The sequence below is a fragment of the Abramis brama genome (genome assembly GCF_963993115.1).
Source record: "Abramis brama genome assembly, chromosome: 6".
Classification (NCBI taxonomy): Eukaryota; Metazoa; Chordata; class Actinopteri; order Cypriniformes; family Leuciscidae; genus Abramis; species Abramis brama.
The window spans coordinates 28,599,257-28,620,537 of record NC_139968.1 but is presented as its reverse complement, the minus strand read 5'-3'; the positions used below and the strand labels follow the sequence as shown (position 1 = coordinate 28,620,537).

General features: G+C 35.9%; 1 protein-coding gene across 1 annotated transcript; it reads left to right on the top strand.

The window, feature by feature from the left end:
• Positions 1 to 43: 43 nt before the first annotated feature.
• Positions 44 to 15,903, top strand: LOC311085888 (ribonuclease inhibitor-like; the record flags this gene model as incomplete). Its single annotated transcript, XM_084118508.1, has 5 exons — positions 44 to 208; positions 10,962 to 11,135; positions 13,691 to 13,861; positions 15,416 to 15,589; positions 15,729 to 15,903. Exons 1-5 carry the CDS (start codon positions 117 to 119, stop codon positions 15,901 to 15,903), a joined length of 786 nt encoding a protein of 261 aa, XP_083974634.1. The 5' UTR covers positions 44 to 116.
• Positions 15,904 to 21,281: the final 5,378 nt, after the last annotated feature.

Below are 21,281 nucleotides of genomic sequence, written 5' to 3'. Positions count from 1 at the left end.
GGTGCTGAATAATAAATAATGCTGTGTTTGTGTTTAGGCTGAATAATTGTGAGCTGACAGAGAAAAGCTGTTCAGTTCTAGCTACTGTTCTCTCCTCCAAAACCATCCTGAAAGAGATGAATCTGAACAACAGCCGTCTTCTGGACTCAGGAGTCAAAGAGATCTGTGAGGGACTGAAGAGTCCTGTGTGTGAGCTGAAGATACTGAAGTGAGTACATTTCAACATCAGCTACACTCAACAATGCAGCAATCAACCGGGAACCGGCGAATATCGTCGCTGTCCGATGAAAACCGCGTATGTCCATTTTGCTGACACAGTAAAGGGTAGATTTAAATAAAGAATAACGAATTTTAAATAAAGAAAAACCAAATTTAAATAAAGAAAAAAAACATTTAAAAAAAAAAGAAAAAATGAAATTTAAATAAAGAAAAAAACCAAATTTAAATAAAGAAAAATGACATTTAAATAAAGAAAAAACGAAAATTAAATAAAGAAAAACCCGAAATTTAAATAAAGAAAAACGAAATTTAAATAAAGAAAAACGAAATTAAGTTAAATTAAAAACGAGATTAATTTAGATTGATAACGGGTAAAAAGGCTAATAACCTACATGTTGGGTCCGTGTACTTTTTCGTTCATTCATTATTCTATTTCAGAATGAAAGATGAAATGTAAAAAAAAGGGTGCAGCTTGTTTTTTGGTTTAAAAGAAATTTTTTTTGTACATAGCATAGCCTACTTTGTTATGATTTTAGTATCATAATGATTAATAAATGCACGCACAATTATCCGTGAACTTGATTTGAAGCCTTTCAACTTGTGTGTGCAAAATGCAGAATTAAATGAATGTGCAACAATTTGAACAAATAGAGTCTGTAGGTCTACTATACTGTTGAAAGTATGAAAAGTGAACAGCACGAGTAATAGGATGCACAATTTGAGACGGGTCAGACATGATTTTGACCACTTCATTAAATTTTGTTTAGTAGAAAACCTTTCTTTAAAGTGAATTTCGTTTTGTATAAATTGTTTCTTAATTTTAATAAATTTTTCATCAACCAATTGCCTGGAGTGGATTTAATAAATAAGAAGCAAATATATAGCAGACAATATAATCATGGAGGCGCCCGCGCGGTCACTTGCATTGCGCGTTAACTGGAGCGCATCTCATCCTAACTCAGTGTATGCCTCACACAGACATGAGAAAGACATCAAATACACAAAGCTTGAAAAGTCTTTAAACTAAATAATTCAAAACGAAAAGAAAAAGGCTACTCTCTGATTATGTATGATTATATGATCATAGAGCCTAGCCTATTTTGTGAATTGTTCATTCCCGGTTGGCACACATTTTGCTGCCCTTACAAAAGTGCCTCTCTAGGCAATTGCCTAGTTCGCCTATATGGACGGGCCAGCCCTGGGGTCAGCAATGAGTGTATTGATTCATTGTCCCTTCATAGTTTGCAAGAGACATTTAATAAATTGAGACGTAGGCTATTTAATAAACTGAGCGTAGCCTATTCATCTGTCAATATGAAACGCGACTTGGCCATTCTAATTAATGATCGGAAGAGCGTATCGACCACCGTTACTGTAAAATATGCACGTATGTCCATTTAAACTCGATTTTGGTCAAATGTGGATTATATCATTACACTGGCAAGAATATGGTTACATTTAAAGATGCCGTACCAAGTATGACAACGCTACGTTCAACTGCTTTTGAAATTACTGTGTTTTTTTCACTTCCTGAAAAGTAACCGTTTTGGACATACGTGAGTTTCATCGGGCAGCGACGATATTCAAACACTTTAATACAATAAATGAAACAAATACAAAACGAAAGTAAAAGACAGCAGCCCCTCATGGACGACTGCTGTCACATCAAATAAAACATAAACATCAAATAAAATCCATGCCTGGCTTCTCTCGATCTCCACTGTCGTCGCTCCTCCTTTTATGCTTCTGCTCCTCCTTGAGAGATACGAGACCGGTGCGTCACGCAGGTTCTCCCACGGCCCAGATTGGAGTGAAAAGTTCTGCACGAGATCTACTGACGACGCACGCGAAAATTAAAAAACACAGACGCGGTCAGATCATTTCCATAATAACCAATGCAATCTACCAGGTAGTGTTTGGTTTAAGACATGTTTTTTTTTGGGTGGTAAATAATGGCGCAAACACCAGTAAATTGACGAGCGCAAACTTTGGTAAATTACCTTGCATGGTTCATTTAAATTCTCTCCTCCCATGAATTTTGTGCCTGAAAGAGAAACTCCTACAAATGCACATGGAAGAAGGTCAGCCGCAAAAAATAACTGTGCCCACGCCTTTTCAGCGCAAATTTTTTTCTGGGTCTCTTTAGTAAACCCTGACAGTAGTTTTTATAACGCCAAAAGAGGGTTTACGCTGACGCAAGCTGTTAGTAAATCTGGCCCCTAGTGTCTAAACTGCTGTACAGCAATAATCAAACAGACTCCAGACAACGCCTTTGAATATGCTTCAGTCATGGCCGAGAGGATCTCATACCAATTTCAGTGATAATCCCCCCGACAAAAAGAGTACAACAGTTTTTTTTTTTTTTATGGAATAGGACCATGGCAAAGGTGACATGATTCATTACATAATTTTTTCTACAATATGATTGGTTCTTCATATGTCTAATTCACCAAACCCTTCTGTTCCTTGGGAAAAGCAAATCTGGATTTCTTGATTACTTCACCTTGTTACTCATGAGTTTTAAATTTATATATTTCCTTTTTGTTATTTTCAGCCATGATTTATACATACTTTGGCCCAAGTGATGAGGATATTTAGTTTTCAAAAGCATATATACAGTACCAGTCAAAAGTTTGGAAACACTACTATTTTTAATGCTTTTGCAAGAAGTCTCTTATGCTCATCAAGCCTGCAGTTAAAAACAAAAAACAAAACAAAAAAAAACAGTAATATTATGAAATATTATTACAATTTAAAATAATGGTTCTCTTTTTTAATATACTTTAAAATGTAATTTATTTTTGTGATGCAAAGCTGAATTTTCATCAGCAAGTACTCCAGTCTTTGGTGTCTTATGATCCTTCAGAAATCATTCTAATATGATAATTTGATACTCAGTTATTATCAATGATGGAAACAGTTGTGCTGTTTAATATATTAAACAGCATTTATTCATAAAAACAGCATTTATTCAAAATAAAAACATTTTTAACAATATAAATAGTTACCATCACCTTTTATCAATTTAATGCATTCTTGTTGAATTAAAGTACTAATTTCTTTAAAAAAAAATAGTTATTGTTCCCAAACTTTTGAACAGTAGTGTATATTGTTACAAAAGATTTCTATTCTAAATAAATACAGTTCTGTTTAACTTTTTATTCATCAAATAATCCTGAAAAAAGTATCTCAGGTTATAAAAAAATATTAAGCAGCACAACTGTTTCCAACATTGATCATAAATCAGCATATTAGAATGATTTCTGAAGGATCATAAGACACCAAAGACTGGAGTACTTGCTGATGAAAATTCAGCTTTGCATCACAAAAATAAATTATATTTTAAAGTATATTAAAAAAGAGAACCATTATTTTAAATTGTAATAATATTTCATAATATTACTGTTTTTTTGTTTTGTTTTGTTTTTTTAACTGCAGGCTTGATGAGCATAAGAGACTTCTTTCAAAAGCATTAAAAATAGTAGTGTTTCCAAACTTTTGACTGGTACTGTATGTTAATCCTGAAGACAAAAGAAATGTTAGTTATGATTAATTTAAAAATTCGATAACAATAGTAACACTGTATCAAAATTCCCTCAATTTAAATTTAGAACAAACAAAATTTTCACACATGCAACAATCAGACTCCTGATGATCAATAATTATAAATAATCAACTTGCACATTTTTGGCAGGATAAAACTAAATTCTTGCATATCTGATAAGGAATTCACCTGTAGTGTGTTCAGTTATATTTTGTGGTTGTACATTACTGAACTGCAATGTTAATTTTAATTTGATGTTTTATGCTTTGTAGACTTTCAAACTGCAGTATCACAGAAGAAGGTTATAAAGCTCTGGCTTCAGCTCTGAAATCAAACCCTTCACACCTGATAGAGCTGGATCTCACAGGAAATGATCCTGGACAATCAGGAGTGAAGGAGCTCAATGATTTACTACAGGATCCAAACTGTCAACTGAAGACACTGACGTGAGTGGTATTAAAATAATAACATTCAATAGTCTTGTCAAAGACTAGGAGAATTGCCAGAAATAATTTCATAAAAGCTTTGATATGACTAAAGGCCCTTTCACAAGCTTGTGAAAATAAGTCTTTATATGGCAGGTAGTGTCAATGCACTTCTCCTGCAGGTTTTTGGGTCCTGCTGCAGATGAAGCCTGTCAGTATGTGACTGGAATTGTGGGTAAAAACCCGTTACTCCTGAGAGATCTGAATCTGAGTGAACATGAACTAGAAGACACACGAGTGAATCAGATCTCTGCTCTACTGCAGGATAAACACTGTAAACTCAACACACTTCAGTAAGTGTTGTTTTCATTTAGTACTACACATTTAAACCATACAGTGAACAAAAAATAATAATTGTCAATAACTGCCGAATATTGGCATCAAGTACTTTGTGTTTGTAAATTCTCTCTCTCCTGTTGATCATTTTAGGCTGCGTAATTGTGATCTAACAGAGGAAAGCTGTTCAGCTCTCGCTACAGTCCTGAGATCAAACTCCAGTCTGAAAGAGCTTGACATGAGCAACAATAATCTGCAGGATTCAGGAGTGAAGAAACTCCAGAACGGATTAGAAAATACAAACTGCACAATGGAGAATCTCAGGTGAGTTCAATTAACCTTTGTTGGATTTTAATAACAGTTTCCTCTTTTGATCAATGTAAACATTACTGTAGTAAAATAAGTGAAACAAAGTGTAAACATGTTTTCTGTCAACTACACAGATGAGTCAAAACATTATGACCACCTGCGTAATATGCTGTTGGTCCTCCGTGTTGACATTTTTTTGTTAACAATTTTTGTTCGAAGAATGTTTTGCAAAAATTCTGTTTTGTTAAGAGAAACTAATAATGTCCAGTTTTCTTAGTGTCAGATGAATGGTTAGTTCCCCTAAAACAGGGGTGCCCAATCCTGCTCCTGCCGATCGACTGTCCTGCACAGTTCATCTCCAACCTTAATCACACACACCTGAAGAAACCCATTAAGGTCTTTTGGATCACTTGAAAATTAAAGGCAGGTGTGTTTGATCAGGGTTGGAGATGAACTGTGCAGGATAGTTGATCGGCAGGAGCAGGATTGGGCACCCCTTCTCTAAAAAGTTAATATGATGTTCCTGAAGCACTGTTTCAACTTAATTTTTATTAACAAATCAAAATTCTAGGAACGTTGATTTGTAGAGAACATAAAAAAGTCCAGTTTCCTTTATGTAATATAATAATGTAAAATGTAATTTAAAGGTTAGTATGATGGTCCTGAAACATTCTTTCAATCATACAAAAACCTCCTGTTAACAAGCAGAATCACTGAAGGATGTTTTATTTTTCAAAAATCTGATTTTCACAATAGTATCACATGGTGTTACACTTATTCAGTTAGTTTTCATCATCCTACTGGATGCCTACAGCCCTTCACCAGTGATGGCTTGCTGTGAAACCATAAATCATAAAACCATAAAACCATAAATTTAAGAAAAAAAGTTAGGAACAACTACTATGGGCACATGGGTACAAGCTACAAAACTTTTCCAAGTTCCAAGGATGTTCTTAAAAAAAACCCAGCCTTATTCATTTAAAGTTAGTTTTCAATCTAATGTTCCAAGAAAGTTGTTCTAAGAACCTTTTTTCCCAACATTATGAGGACATGTAAAAACCTTCTACAATCAATGTATAAATAAAGTTTTTGTGCTAACCTCTTGAGATTATTTTTAAAGACCAGATAACGGTGAACAAACAATCTAAAAAAAATTATTCATAACTTTGAGAGAACCTGCTAAAACGTGCGCCAAATTTATGAGAAGGTTCCCTGTTAGCTTGGGTGCTGCCAAAACAACACTAACCGACCGATGCATGTGTATTAAAGGTATGTTGTTGCGGTGAAGAAGGAGGCAGGAACCGGCGAACATATAAAAACTTTAGTAAATGTAAAACAAACAAACAACAAAACGGAAGTAAAGACGGCAGCCCCTGACCGACGACTGCCACCACATATAAACAAAACATAACAAAAATAGTCCAGGCCTGGTTCTCTCTCATCCTTCACTGTCGTCGCTCCTCCTTTTATGCTTCCACTCCTCTGTGAGAGATAAGAGAACGGTGCGTCACCCAGGCGGCGCTCATCAGTAATCACGCCACTGGCCTCGTGCAGCTCTCTCACAGCCCTCTGCCTCATCCTGCTTTCCACAGCATATACTCTACAAGAGCCTGAAGGTGTCTTTGATATTTTGCACCAAGATGTTAGCAGCAGATACTTCAGGTCCTGTACGTTGCAATGTGGAGCTGTCGTGTATCGAACACATCAGATGTGATGTGAAAATTGGATTGAGATCTGGGTAAATTTGGAGGCCAGGGCAACACCTTGAACCATCATGTTCCTCAAACCAGTCCTAGCCCTTTCACGCGCAAGTTTAAAATATTCTAACTGACAGAGTGAGATTTTTTTCAAGGAGACCGTTATTTTAGAATGTTTCCCCTTGTTGTTTCCATGGCAACGCATCAAATTTGTCACATGACACACCGCAGCCACAATAACACTGAATGACAGATGTATATGTATTAAAGGTCCCATATTATGCCCCTTTTCACAAGATGTAAAATAAGTCTCTGATGTCCCCAGAGTGTGTATGTGAAGTTTCAGCTCAAAATACCCAACAGATCATTTTTTACAGCATGTTTAAATTGTCATTTTTTGGGGCACAGAAAAACGCGCTGTTTTAGTGTGTGCCATTTAAATGCAAATAAGCTGCTGCTGGATGACCCAGGGGGCGGAGCTTCATGAGCTTGCGCTCAGTCTGTCAGGACAATTTCATCTCACGGAAGGATGATAATATCAGAAACTCTCAGTAACGGTGTTCATTTCGAGTCGGACAGAGTGCTGTATAGAGATGAAACAGGTATAGTTTAGTAGTTTAATTACGGTTATTATAACGTATTTGTCATCTGCTTGTATGTATCCATTATTTATTAATAGCCTACAAGTCTGCTGTCTGAATGATGATCAAACATATACTGATGAGTTTAATAAAGTTTATTGTACATCACACAAAATATGAAGCGTCAGTTTTACTTCAGAAAATCACCGTAAGAGCTGAGTAAACACAGTAAGTTATAAGAAGTGCGCAAGTAGGCTACATAAACGAATTGTATGTAGTTGAGGGAGCATTCCTGGGCGGAGGTTAGTCAAAAAACGGTTCTAGTGACGTCATTAAAGGAGGAAGTAGAGGGATGTAGTCCAAACGGGCCGTTCGATGTAGGCGACTTCTGTTAAAATAAAATATCTCGCTTGGCATTGAACTTTGAGCTTTATAATTTTACAGATATTATTTATGCTCTAACAGCAACATTACACACTAACTAAAGTTTGAAACATGGAATCACGAAGAACGGGACCTTTAATTCTCAAATACGTGTGAGTGTGTTTTTTATCGTTCAAATCCTTTTTAAATTATTTTGATCTTTGATCTATAACATAAGATGAGCGCAACCATATTTGTTTGCCCCACAGTTTAGAGAGTCCTGTCAGTCGGATTTACAACACTTGAATTCATTAGTTTCTCCCAAAATACATGTAAGTAAGTGGCCGGTGAACTGGGAGAAGAATAGAGAAAACTTAGTTACCTCCTCTATGTGTGTAGCCTGGAAATCCAGACCTAAATCTAAAAGATTAATGGTCTGGCGTCGACTAATGAAAATCGTCCAGCTCAAGGGCCGGCACCAAGCATGTATTTGAAAATCTCACTGACTGCAGTTGGATAACACTAAGACCAATCACAACAATAAACCCCATACGCTTAGCTAGCAGCGGAGCTAACTGGTAGATTAGACTCTTACCGTATCTGGCAAAGGAACGATTCGAGCGCCATCTTCTGTTCCTGTTTTAGATAAAAAGCCAAGTCTAACTCGTTCATTGTAGAGGCCATAGCCGTTTCAAAAAACTGGTGTGTCTCAGCGCTGACATCATCTGTTTAGCTCACCTCTGGCCCGCCTATATCAGATAACCCAATGTGATTGTGTCACATGCCTGTCCTGTCTTGTTATGCACATGGGTGTTTTGTTATTTTGGGCCATGTGCTCGTGTCTATTGTCTAGCCCCTCCCATCTTGTTATCTGATTATTGGTTAATTTGTCCCACCTGTTTGTCTCGTTACCCTCCTTTGTTTGTTCCCCTATTTAGCCTCCTTGTGTTTGTAGTCTTGTGCTGGTTCGTTGTCCGAGTTTCTTGTTTCCTGGAGTTCCTGAGTTTTTGTGTTTGTACCGTACCTGCATGTCACTAATAAACTAACTCTGCATTTGTATCCTCGACTCTCGTTTACCATTCCGTGACAGATTGGTGCAGCTCAGATTGAGGGCATATTTAATGAGCATCATTATTCAACACCAGAGTAACTCGCTGAGCAAATTCAACTTGTGATCTCGCGAGAACACTAGATTACCAGGGTACTATGTGTGTGTCCAATATGAATAAAAAGCATCTGCAAATTATATTTGAATAGATTGTCATTGCTGCTTCCATAGACAATAGTGTGTATTTTACAAACACCAAATGTATTGTTTTACTAGTGCTTATGTGAATTTAAATGTCTGAAACCTAAAATAAACATTATGTGGTTGAAAACACTGAATAGTTGTGATATATGACAAGCGCTGAGCGCGTCCGTCTCTGACTTAGCGCCAGCCAACACGCGAAACCACAGTTTGAATCTGGCAGTTATGTGACATCAATGAACATTCTAAATCCCATATGTGGGACCAGAGCTGATCAGCCCTATCCGGTTGTTAAGTCATGACGTAACCACTCTCTGATAATACAAGTTGCGTAGGGCCCCGCAAATTACTCAAGGCCCACCTCCCCCTCGTGTCAAATCTCGTCAATCACAGTTTACAATATCGATGAGAAAATGAAGATGAACTATCCTTCTGGTCACGAAAAGAGAGAAAAACACCATGAGAGTGAATAGCGGGAACAGCAATCAGGTAGACTTGTGTTTTCTCCTCTCCAAGTTTGATGTGTGTAAAGAACAGTAAAGCTAAGTTGATGTGCATCTCTCTCTAGTCTGTCTGTCTGTCTAACCTGGACAGTGCATTTGGTCTTTCTGTGTCTTGCTTGCTAATGCCGGCCACTTCTAGGGCTGTTCTGTGACTTTGTGCCTGACAAAAATAAAGTGAGAGTGAAATACAACTATTTATTACGTTTAATAGACGACAAAGGGCAATGGTGTTTGTTTATAAACTGCAGCTCAGAAAAGATAACCGTGTCGCGCGTTAACATGCGTTAACATGCATTCATATGCATGTGCATGAAATGAAATGTACACTTTCCAGCAAAACATCTGTGTGGACCAGTACAATATGGGCATGATGGCACTCCTCATTATAGGAGCACATACTTTTAAAACAAGACAATGATTATCTAGTCTCCAAGTCAGTTTAGTTACAACTCTGCAATAAAGCAAAATGGAAAGCAATGTATTGACATTGACTATTGATTTATAGGCTATATTGCATTTAACATGTTGATTGGCTGGACATACTGGTCAATATGGATGCACATCCCTCAGTAAATAATAACCATCAAGTATCAAGTATTGCTTTTATCATTTAAAATGTAATTCTTGATATTAAGAATGTACTTTTTCTAGTAACAATGTCTATTTCTGATATCAGGAATTACATTTTCATTAGTACTAGTTAAAGGAGTGGGATCACTGGGGTGTCAGGTGTTACTGTGTGGCAATGGCAAATGGTTTACATGGCTCATGGGTCAGGTAGGAGGGCCCCTTAACAGAATTTTGCTTAGGGCCCCAGGATCGGCTCAGTGTGGGACCGTACTCTCGGGCACAAAAATAAAAATACCATATATGGGACCATAACACTCAAAAGGCTAAAAAATGTGTGAAGTGTGGCAGGGTGCATTATACTGTTAAAAGAGGCCACTTCCATAAGGGAACACCATTGTCATGAAGGGGTGTGTCTGGTCTGCAACAATGTTTAGGAGGCACAAGTGAAATTTACATCCACATGAATGGTCGGACCCAGGGTTTCCCAGCAGAACATTTGCCAAGAGCATCGCACTCCCTTCACTGGCTTGTTGTCATCCCACAATGCACCCAGGTAAACAACGCACATGTACACGGCCATCCACGTGATTTAAAAGAAAATGGGACTCATCGGACCCAGTGACTTTCTTCAATGATCAAGGTCCAGTTCCGATGCTCACATGCCCATTTTAGGCTCTTGGATGGGGTCATACGCAGCTCCATACACAGCCAAGTGTGTGAAGTACTCTGTGTTGTGACACATTCCTCCCATCATTAAAATTTTGTGTGACTTGTGCCACAGCAGAGCTGACCGCAACTGACCGGGAGCAACATTCAAGCCTCACCGTTTCAAAGATACTCTGACCCAGTTGCCTTGCCATAACAAACTGGCCCTTGTCAAATCTTTATTCCTACCAGTTCCTACTACATCCAAAACATTGACTGCAAGAACTGATTGTTTACTTACCATCTAATCTACCCAGATCTTAATATGTGGCCTAGTTAGGAGATGATCAATGATATTCACTTCACCTGTGACTGCTCATAATGTTTTGGCTCATCAGTGTATATTTTGTTTCACTAATTAGAAGACAAAATAGATACAAAGGCTTTTGATACAAAATATATTTTTGCAGTTATATTAATTGTAAAATGATTTTTTTGATTATAAATCTATTTTCTATAGACTTTCAGACTGCAGTATCACTGAAGAAGGTTATAAAGCTCTGGCTTCAGCTCTGAGATCAAACCCTTCACACCTGATAGAGCTGGATCTCACAGGAAATGATCCTGGACAATCAGGAGTGAAGGAGCTTGATGATTTACTACAGGATCAGAACTGTCAATTGAAGACTCTGAGGTGAGACGTGATGAAATAATACATAATACATAAAAGTTAGTAAATTTAAGATAAACAGAAACTGACTACTGATTACACCAAATTTAGCTGAACCGAATCCTCCTTCCCTTCTGCAGGTTTTTGAGTCCTGATGCAGATGAAGCCTGTCAGTATGTGACTGGAATTGTGGGTAAAAACCTGTTACTCCTGAGAGAGCTGAATCTGAGTGGACATGCACTAGAAGACTCAATTATGAAGAAGTTTGCTGCTCTACTGCAGGATAAACACTGTAAACTCAACACACTGATGTAAGTATTTTACATTAAAAAAAATGTATACTTTGCATAAAGTGTCTTTAGTATAAAAATATCTACAGTGCAATGCATAAGTGAATACACCCATGCTAAAGTTGACTAAAAAGAGGAATAAAAAATCATATTTTGGAAATTGAACTTAATGCCTTAATTTAAAAAATTAGGAAAAATCCAACCTTTAAGGACACCAATTTTCTTTGTGAATGAATAATGTATCGTAAATAAATAAATGTTCTTCCTTAAAATACATGGTGCATAAGTGAGTACACCCCTATGTTAAATTCCCATAGAGGCAGGCAGATTTTTATTTTTAAGTATTTTTTTTAATTTTTTTTTTAGGATACTATGCATCCTGATAAAGTTCCCTTGGCCTTTGGAATTAAAATAGCCCCACATCATCACATAGCATTCACCATACCTAGAGATTGGCATGGGGTACTTTCCATAAGATCATCTCTCAATGCAAATCAAACTAGCTATTAGGCTAACTGAAATAAAACCATGCCAATCTCTAGGTATGGTGAAGGCTATGTGATGATGTGGGGCTATTTTAATTCCAAAGGCCAAGGGAACTTTATCAGGATGCATAGTATCCTAAAAAAAAAAAAAAAAAAATACTTAAAAATAAAAATCTGCCTGCCTCTATGGGAATTTAACATAGGGGTGTACTCACTTATGCACCATGTATTTTAAGGAAGAACATTTATTTATTTACGATACATTATTCATTCACAAAGAAAATTGGTGTCCTTAAAGGTTGGATTTTTCCTAATTTTTTAAATTAAGGCATTAAGTTCAATTTCCAAAATATGATTTTTTATTCCTCTTTTTAGTCAACTTTAGCATGGGTGTATTCACTTATGCATTGCACTGTATTTTATGTTGTACATTCAATAACTGGTTAAAATGAACATAATACATTTATTCATTTAGCAGATGCTTTTATCCAGAGCAACTTACAAATCACAATAATACAAGAAGCAATCAAGACTGTCATTGTTGTTCATTAAAGGGATAGTCCACCCAAAAATAAAAATTAGCCCATGATTTACTCACTCTCAAGTCATCCTAGGTGTATATGACATTCTTCTTTCAACAAATACAATTGGAGTTATATTAAAAAATTTGAAATCTAGTTAATTTAGTCGATAAAGTTTTAAATATGGATATTTTTCTTACACTAACGCATGGCTTCACTTCAGAAGGCCTTTATTAACCCCCGGAGACGCGTGGAGGGGGTTATGATGGATAGATGCACTTTGATGAACTTCAAAAAATATACGGCCAATCACTGCTATTATAAAGCTTGGAAGAGCCAGGACATTTTTTAATATAACTCTGATTGTATTCGTCTGAAAGAAGGATGTCATATACATCTAGGTTGGCTTGAGGGTGAGTAAATCATGGGCTACTTTTCATTTTGTGGTGTACTATCCCTTTAAAGAAGTTTTTGAGATTAACTGAAGATCATTTCCGGTCTTTGTTTTCTTTCTCTTCAGGCTGAATAATAACAGTATTACAGAAGAAGGTTGTTCTGCTCTTACTTCAGCGTTTAATTCAAACCTTTTAAACCTGATAGAGTTGGATCTGAGTGGGAATAAACTAGGAGACTCTGGAATTAACAATATCTGTTGCCTGTTGAAAAATCTGCAATGCAGATTAGAGAAACTGAAGTGTGTATTTTCATTTATGTTCATTTCTGCATGTGAATATACATTTGTAAATGTCCGCTTAATTAGATTAACTGCCATGACAAATAATTAAGGCTATAGAGGCTGTAATGACCATTGATTACTTACATTACTAACTTTAAATAAGGAGTTTGTTGACTGTCACTGGGTTGAGATTTTTTTCAATATTAAAATAAACATATAAGCACATTTTCACTTTTCATGGCAATTCTTTTTACAATTATGTTACAATTATATACGTATGTGCATTTTGTTTTATTTAGTGTAGATCATGCAGCACTTAACAGCTTTTCTCCTCCTATACAGACTTTCAAACTGCATTATCACAGAAGAAGGTTATAAAGCTCTGGCTTCAGCTCTGAGATCAAACCCTTCACACCTGATAGAGCTGGATCTCACAGGAAATGATCCTGGACAATCAGGAGTGAAGGAGCTCAATGATTTACTACAGGATCAAAACTGTCAATTGAAGACACTGAGGTGAGTCGTGATGCATAATATAATAATGCATACAAGTTAGTAAATGATAAACAAAAACTGACTACTGATAACACCAAATTTATTTATGCAGGTTTTTGGGTCCTGCTGCAGATGAAGCCTGTCAGTATGTGACTGGAATTGTGGGTAAAAACCCGTTACTCCTGAGAGAGCTGAATCTGAGTGATCGTGAACTAGGAGACACACGAGTGAATCAGATCGCTGATCTACTGCAGGATAAACACTGTAAACTCAACACACTGACGTAAGTATTTCACATAATAACATGTATATTTATACTTTGCATTAAATTGTTTTTAATATAAAACATTTTCTTTTATGTTGTACATTCAATAACTTGTTAAAATTAACATTAGACATTTATTAATTTAGCAGACACTTTTATCAAGAGCAACTTACAAATGACAATAATACAAGAATCCAAAGCAATCAAGACTGTCATTTATCGTTAAAGAAGGTTTTGGGATTAACTGATGAATGTGTCCTGTCTTTGTTTTCTTTCTCTTCAGGCTGAATAATAACAGTATTACAGCAGAAGGTTGTGCTGCTCTGACTTCAGCGTTTAATTCAAACCTTTCAAACCTGATAGAGCTGGATCTGAGTGGGAATAAAATAGAAAACTCAGGAATGCAGAATATCTGTTGTCTGTTGAAAAACACACAATGCCTTTTGAAGAATTTAAAGTGTGTATTTTAATTTATGTTCACTTCTTCATGTGAAATTTTTTTTTTTTTTACATATCCACTTAATTAGATTAACTGACAAATAGTGAAGGCTATAGAGGCTGAAGTGACCATTGACTACTTACATTACTCTCTTTAAATATTTTATGAAATATAGAAAATTCAAATTAAGCAGATGCTATTGAATTTGTTGCTTGTCACCGGGGTGAGAATTTTTTTTTCAATATTAAAATGAAAATGTTAGCACATTTTCTTTTTACAGTTATGTTTTGATACATGTGCATTTTGTTTATTTAGTTTAGATCATGCAACACTTACTTTGTTACTCTTTTTGTCTATATACAGACTTTCAAACTGCAGTATCACTGAAGAAGGTTATAAAGCTCTGGCTTCAGCTCTGAGATCAAACCCTTCACACCTGATAGAGCTGGATCTCACAGGAAATGATCCCGGACAATCAGGAGTGAAGGAGTTCAGTGATTTACTACAGAATGAAAGCTGTAAATTAAAGAATATCAGGTGATAAATGCTTTAAAATATTTCAAAATAAGCCACCGATGTGTTCTCAGCATTCTCGGGTTAAATGTTCCAGTGTGGAATTGAATAACAGAAAGAGGAATTTACTGAATTGAAATTCAAAGAAATTAAACAAAGAATTGTTCATTTTGTGTGAAAATGTGAAACATTGCTTATTCGTTTTATTTGTATAATAATACGTATTATCTCAGTGAAACCAAAGGCAATTATAACTATCTGGATAAACAGACAGAACTGATCTCTAAGGTTTTTACTCTCTCCTATTATGATTTTATTGTATTATGAAATGGCAGCATCACAGATAAGTGCTGTGACAAGCGTCTGTAAACAAGTCAGAACAGACGCATATGCGCACACATGACACACAGACAATAGTTTAGCATAGTCTAGTAGCCAGCTTTAAAATTATACCATGTACTGTTGTGCTTATATTCTGCATGCTTTTTTATGTTAATTTACATGCTGTCATTTTCATTTTGGTTTAATCTGTTGTTACAAATGTTTGTAGTGAATTGTTCTACTCTGCTTTGCTACTCGAGCTGCAAAAGGCATCTAATCTGTAATTCTACTTCCTGTAGGTTTTTGAAAAGTCTTGCTGCAGAGGAAGCGTGTGAGTATCTCACTAAAGTTCTGGGTACAAGTCCATTACTTCTGACAGAACTGGATCTGAGTGAAGATAAACTAGGAGACCTGGATTGGGAGACGCTCTCTGCTCTTTTAATGGATTCTCATAGCAAACTGGAGAAAATAAAGTGAGTGAACATGATTTTAGGGATTAAAACTTCTCTGATTATTCATTATAAAAGCCTATCAGTCACATTTGTGAGAAGATATGAAGAGCTCTTGATCTGATGTGTGTTGAATAATAAATAATGCTGTTTTTATGTCAAGGCTGAATAATTGTGAGCTGACAGAGAAAAACTGTTCAGGTCTAGCTACTGTTCTCTCCTCCAAAACCATCCTGAAAGAGATGAACCTGAACAACAGCCGTCTGCTGGACTCAGGAGTCAGAGAGATCTGTGAGGGACTGAAGAGTCCTGTGTGTGAGCTGAAGATACTAAAGTGAGTACAACATCAGCTACACTCAACACCACAAGAATATTATAAATTAATTCAGTCTGCTCACCTTAAGAAGTGGGAAACGTGTAAGAATATACTTTTTTTTTGTGTGTGTGTTGTAGACAGGGGTTTTCATTCATTAACTGTGCATAGACACACATTTGTGCATTTTTACACAGAAATTATGAGTCATTATTAACCCCATAACCGTGTTATAACTAAACTATAATAATAAAAATATTGACAATGAAATAAAATAATTATAACATTGGTTCACAATTGAATTTTTTCGAGGTTAAAGATAAAATTTAGAAACAAACTCAAACCACATATATGCTAAAATCTGGCTCCTACTTTCTGAGGCTTCTTACTTGTGAAAAACACAAGACTACATAAAATACTGCTTCATCACAACTTAAAATTCAACATTAGAATAACTATCTTGGATATCTTGGATTTTTGAAGTATCTCACCAAAAAAATAAAATAAAAAAAACGCTAATTTTAAGTTGTGATAAGTAATTGCAACAATAATTTTTACAGTGAAGCAGTGCTGGAAAATAACTGGGGCTTGGGGCAAAAATACCACTAAATTGAACAATAATGCCCCCCAAATTCAAGGAAAGGGTGCAAAAAAAAATGCCCCTGCACAATTAAACAATCTATCACAAGCCGTTACCCTTCCATTACCCTTCAAATTGCGCAAATTGAAATTGCAAATTGAAAATACGCCCAATGGAAACACGTCAATTTCGCAAAAACTCGCATTTATCGCAAAAAAGTTTTTACGCTCTCATGAGGTGGTTTTTCAGGCAATTCGAAAAATAAATATTTCGCAAAACTGCAATGGAAACAGTTTTTGAGCATTTGCAGGTCACCTGACGTAGATGACGCGGTGTGTTTGGACAGAATACGAGACAGAGTTCTTTATTAAATTCATAAAAGACAAAAGAATTACAGGAATAATGGATTCTAAACCTCAAATAAATGCCACAATCAAGACCTCGAAGCAGATATGAGGGAGAAACACCCAGAACTCCTCATATGTGCTGCTCACAAGTATAATAAGGGTCGTTCCTTACCATTAATGCTTTGAAAACACACATACATCTCCTTCGATTAATAATAATGGCTAGTGCAGTGGCTGGGATATAGTACATAAACCTACCAACGTCCATTGCCATTGTTTTTGGAATGATTTTACTTATCGTGAGAGGAAAAAGTCGTTTTAGTCGCATAACATCAGTTAATGGAAACGGCATCATTTCGAAATAGTTTTTTTTGTCGACATTTAGAAAAAAATCGCAAAACTTTTGTGCAAATCTGTAATGGAAACGCGCCTACTGTTGCAATAAAAGTGAAATGTGAAAATTAATTTTTAATACATTGTTAAAGTTAACAATGCAGGATTAAATTTAAATCTGCTCACATTGCATCAGGTTTATTTTTACACATGTTGCATAAAAAGCATGTAGCATTATAACCAATCACACACATCTCTGGTGAGTGTATGAATGTAAAGGCCAATCAGGTGTTTAGATTAAATTAATCTGCATTAATCTAAATTCCTGATTTTTTTTTTTTAATTTACATACTTTTGTGAAAGCTATTTACATTATGAAATTGTTGTAATTAAACAATATGTGTAAAACATAAATTTCATGTCAGATGCAGCTTCTGTTCCACCTTTTACACAGTGTAATGATGCCTTTATGTTGATAAAATTAATATTGGGAACAGTCTATATTCTTTCTATAGTCTATAGATTGATTTGAAATTGATTAAATTTAAGTTTTTTTCTTTTTTTCTTTTTACATACAGAGAACATAGATACATTTAAAGGTCCCGTATTATGCCCCTTTTCACAAGATGTAAAATAAGTCTCTGATGTCCCCAGAGTGTGTATGTGAAGTTTCAGCTCAAAATACCCAACAGATCATTTTTTACAGCATGTTTAAATTGTCATTTTTTGGGGCTCAGAAAAACGAGCTGTTTTAGTGTGTGCCCTTTAAATGCAAATAAGCTGATGCTGGACGACCCAGGGGGCGGAGCTTCATGAGCTCGCGCTCAGTCTCTCAGGACAATTTCATCTCACGGAATGATGATAATATCAGTAACTCTCAGTAACGGTGTTTATTTCGAGTCGGACAATAATGCCTACAGAGTCAGAGTGCTGTATAGAGATGAAACAGGTATAGTTTAGTAGTTTAATTACGGTTATTATAACGTATTTGTCATCTGCTTGTATGTAGCCTATCCATTATTTATTAATAGCCTACAAGTCTGCTGTCTGAATGATGATCAAACATATACTGATGAGTTTAATAAAGTTTATTGTACATCACACAAAAGATGAAGCGTCAGTTTTACTTCAGAAAATCACCGTAAGAGCTGAGTAAACACAGTAAGTTATAAGAAGTGCGCAAGTACATAAACGAATTTCGGTAGAGTTGAGGGAGCATTCCTGTGGGCGGAGGTTAGTCAAAAAACGGTTCTAGTGACGTCATTAAAGAAGGAAGTAGAGGGATGTAGTCCAAACGGGCCGTTCGATGTAGGCGACTTCTGTTAAATAAAATATCTCGCTTGGCATTGAACTTTGAGCTTTATAATTTTACAGATATTATTTATGCTCTAACAGCAACATTACACACTAACTAAAGTTTGAAACATGGGATCACGAAGAACAGGACCTTTAATAAGATAACCATAACAATTGCCCTTACAAAATGTATTATTTGAGTATGGTCAACTCTTAGAAGTATAAGTAATTTCAAATTACTAATAGTGAAATTGTATGTTTAATTACTTCAGAAATAATTACATCCCTTCACCAATGACAAATATCATGTACCTTATTGATAAAGTTGGCAGCTTGTTTTTGCTAGTTCAGCCTGTAACTAGTTTTTATGGGGGTCATATACTGTATATGTGTGTGTGAATTGTCTGTGCCATTAATAATTAAAGCTAATTTAATGGAGAAAAGAAAAAAGGGAATAATTTGTCATTTTTATCCTTGATCATTGTCCTCAGGGGTTTTGGTTATTTTGCTGTTGTCGGCTGTAAGGAAGTAATTTGATGAAGTGATATGGAACTGAATAATGGAGCTGTAATGCAGTCAAGATCTGCCTGCAACTACTTTAGCTGTGCAGTTATTGAAAAATAATCAACACTTTAGAACATCAGAATCAAACATTCTAGACTGCAGTGATAACATTTTATCTTATCAACTCACACATCAATTGTGATTATGCAGTAATGAACAGTGTTGCCACAGTTACTTTGAAAAAGTAACTTAGTTACTTTACAGATTACTTGATTTAAAAAGTAACTTAGTTACTTTACAGATTACTTGATTTTAAAAGTAACTAAGTTACTTTACAAGTTACTTTATTAATTACATTCAGCAGCTGCCGACAACATAAAAATGACAACCGGTTTTGCCAACACTCACTTTATTGGAAGTGTATTTTTAACAGTAACATCAACAATCTATCTCCTGACAATTAAAGTTGAACTTAAAAACTATTTCCTGAAAAAATACATGTTTTTACAAAAAATAAAGGCAGTCTTTCTTGACTTAACATAAATACTTGTTTTTATAAAAAATAAAATACAGTCTTTCTTGACTTCACTTAACATAAATACTTGTTTTAATAAAAAATAAAAGTCTTTCTTGACTTCACTTAACATAAATACTTGTTTTAATAAAAAATTAAATAATCTTTCTTGACTTCACTTAACATAAATACTTGTTTTAATAAAAAATAAAATAAAGAAAAAGACTATAAAATTTCTTGACCATCAAGGAGTGGTTTTACAAAACAAAACAAGTGTGTAACACCACATGTAAGCTTATATCATGTTTTCTTTACTTTTGTTACTTTGGCCAAATCTTATTTTGTAATCCCATATTATGAGTGAAACAGTGGAGTGGGGCGAGTAAACCAGTGGTTGTACCTCATTAACAGAAGCTTCTCAAACCTTTTGTCAGAAAGTCTATTTCTTCTAGGAGTGAGCACCAAACCTCCCAGACTGAAAAGCCGCTCCACAGGAGCACTTGATGGGGTTGGAGTGTTATACTTCAAGAAAATGTTCTTTATGTTTGAAAACTGATGCAGAATCTGAAGGTCATATGCTGACCTCAGGTAGTCCATGACTTCATTTTCTGCAGAATAGGTCTCCTCTGGCTCTGCCTCAAAAGTGCAAAAGTCCATCTCACCTTGGCTGGCAGATGTGGTGGGCACACTGGCAGGGCTCTGTTCTGCAAGAGCAGTTGTACGGCGGCACTCTACTGTCAGAAGCTCTTTTACTCGCTCTTTCCTACCTGCATCTCTCAGCCATCTGAGTTTGAAATTTGGACAACTGACTGCTGCGAGAAGGGCATCTTTGTCGTCCAGCACACCAGCAAAACGGGTCTGGATAGCCTGAAAAATATAATTGATATGTTAATGAATACATATGCATGCATACATAATGCAGGCCTATTATTTATTATGTCATTGAATTACTTACAAATCATGCCTAATGTGGGATCAATATTATGAATTTTATTTTGTTTTAGGTTACTTACTGACATTTGTATTTTTTTAATATTCTTTTGCAATGATAATGTATATTCTGTTCCATGTTCATGAATAGTGTGATGCAAGAAATTTTAACTAGCTTAAAAGAGGGGAACATACCTGCACTATGGCATCTGGAAGGCCTGCAGTCATACTGGAGAGGGCATCTTTAACATCCAGGGTCTTCTGCATCAGAACTTCAAGTGTGGGCAGTAAAGTCCCATAAGGACAGTCACCTTGTAAAATATCAAGTGCTGCAGTCAGAGGCTTCATGGCGGTGCAGTACTCGTGCAGAAACTGGTACTCTTTCTCTTTGAAGCACTTAACTCCCAGCTTGGTGCACAGAGTATTCAGCTCACACATGGGGATTTCTGCAACTCTCTTTACAGCATCAAAAAATGAATTCCACCTTGTGGATGTTGGTACCAGGAGCTTTCTTTTGCTGACTTCCTCCACTGTTTCTGATGCAAGGGTAGATCTACTTGATTTGGTCCAAAGAGCTGAGCATTTTGCTGTGCTGCTCCTATACACAGCCTTGCTCTCTGCATTGGAAGTTAAATATTTATTTACATCATTTGTGGAAATTAGGTTGATGGTGTGTGAAGCACACCTGTGGTGCGGGGGAAGAGACAGTTGGCATTCACTTTCATCTACAGCTGAGAGGATTTCTGACATATCTAAAAAAGTGACATCATCATTTGTGGGGGTGGACTATCCCTCCTCCGTCTCATCATCGGACTCTGTGACAGGCTGATAAACATTAAACGCCTTGACAAAGTTGGATCCATTATCAGTCACTGTTGCAACTACTTTGTGTAGTAATC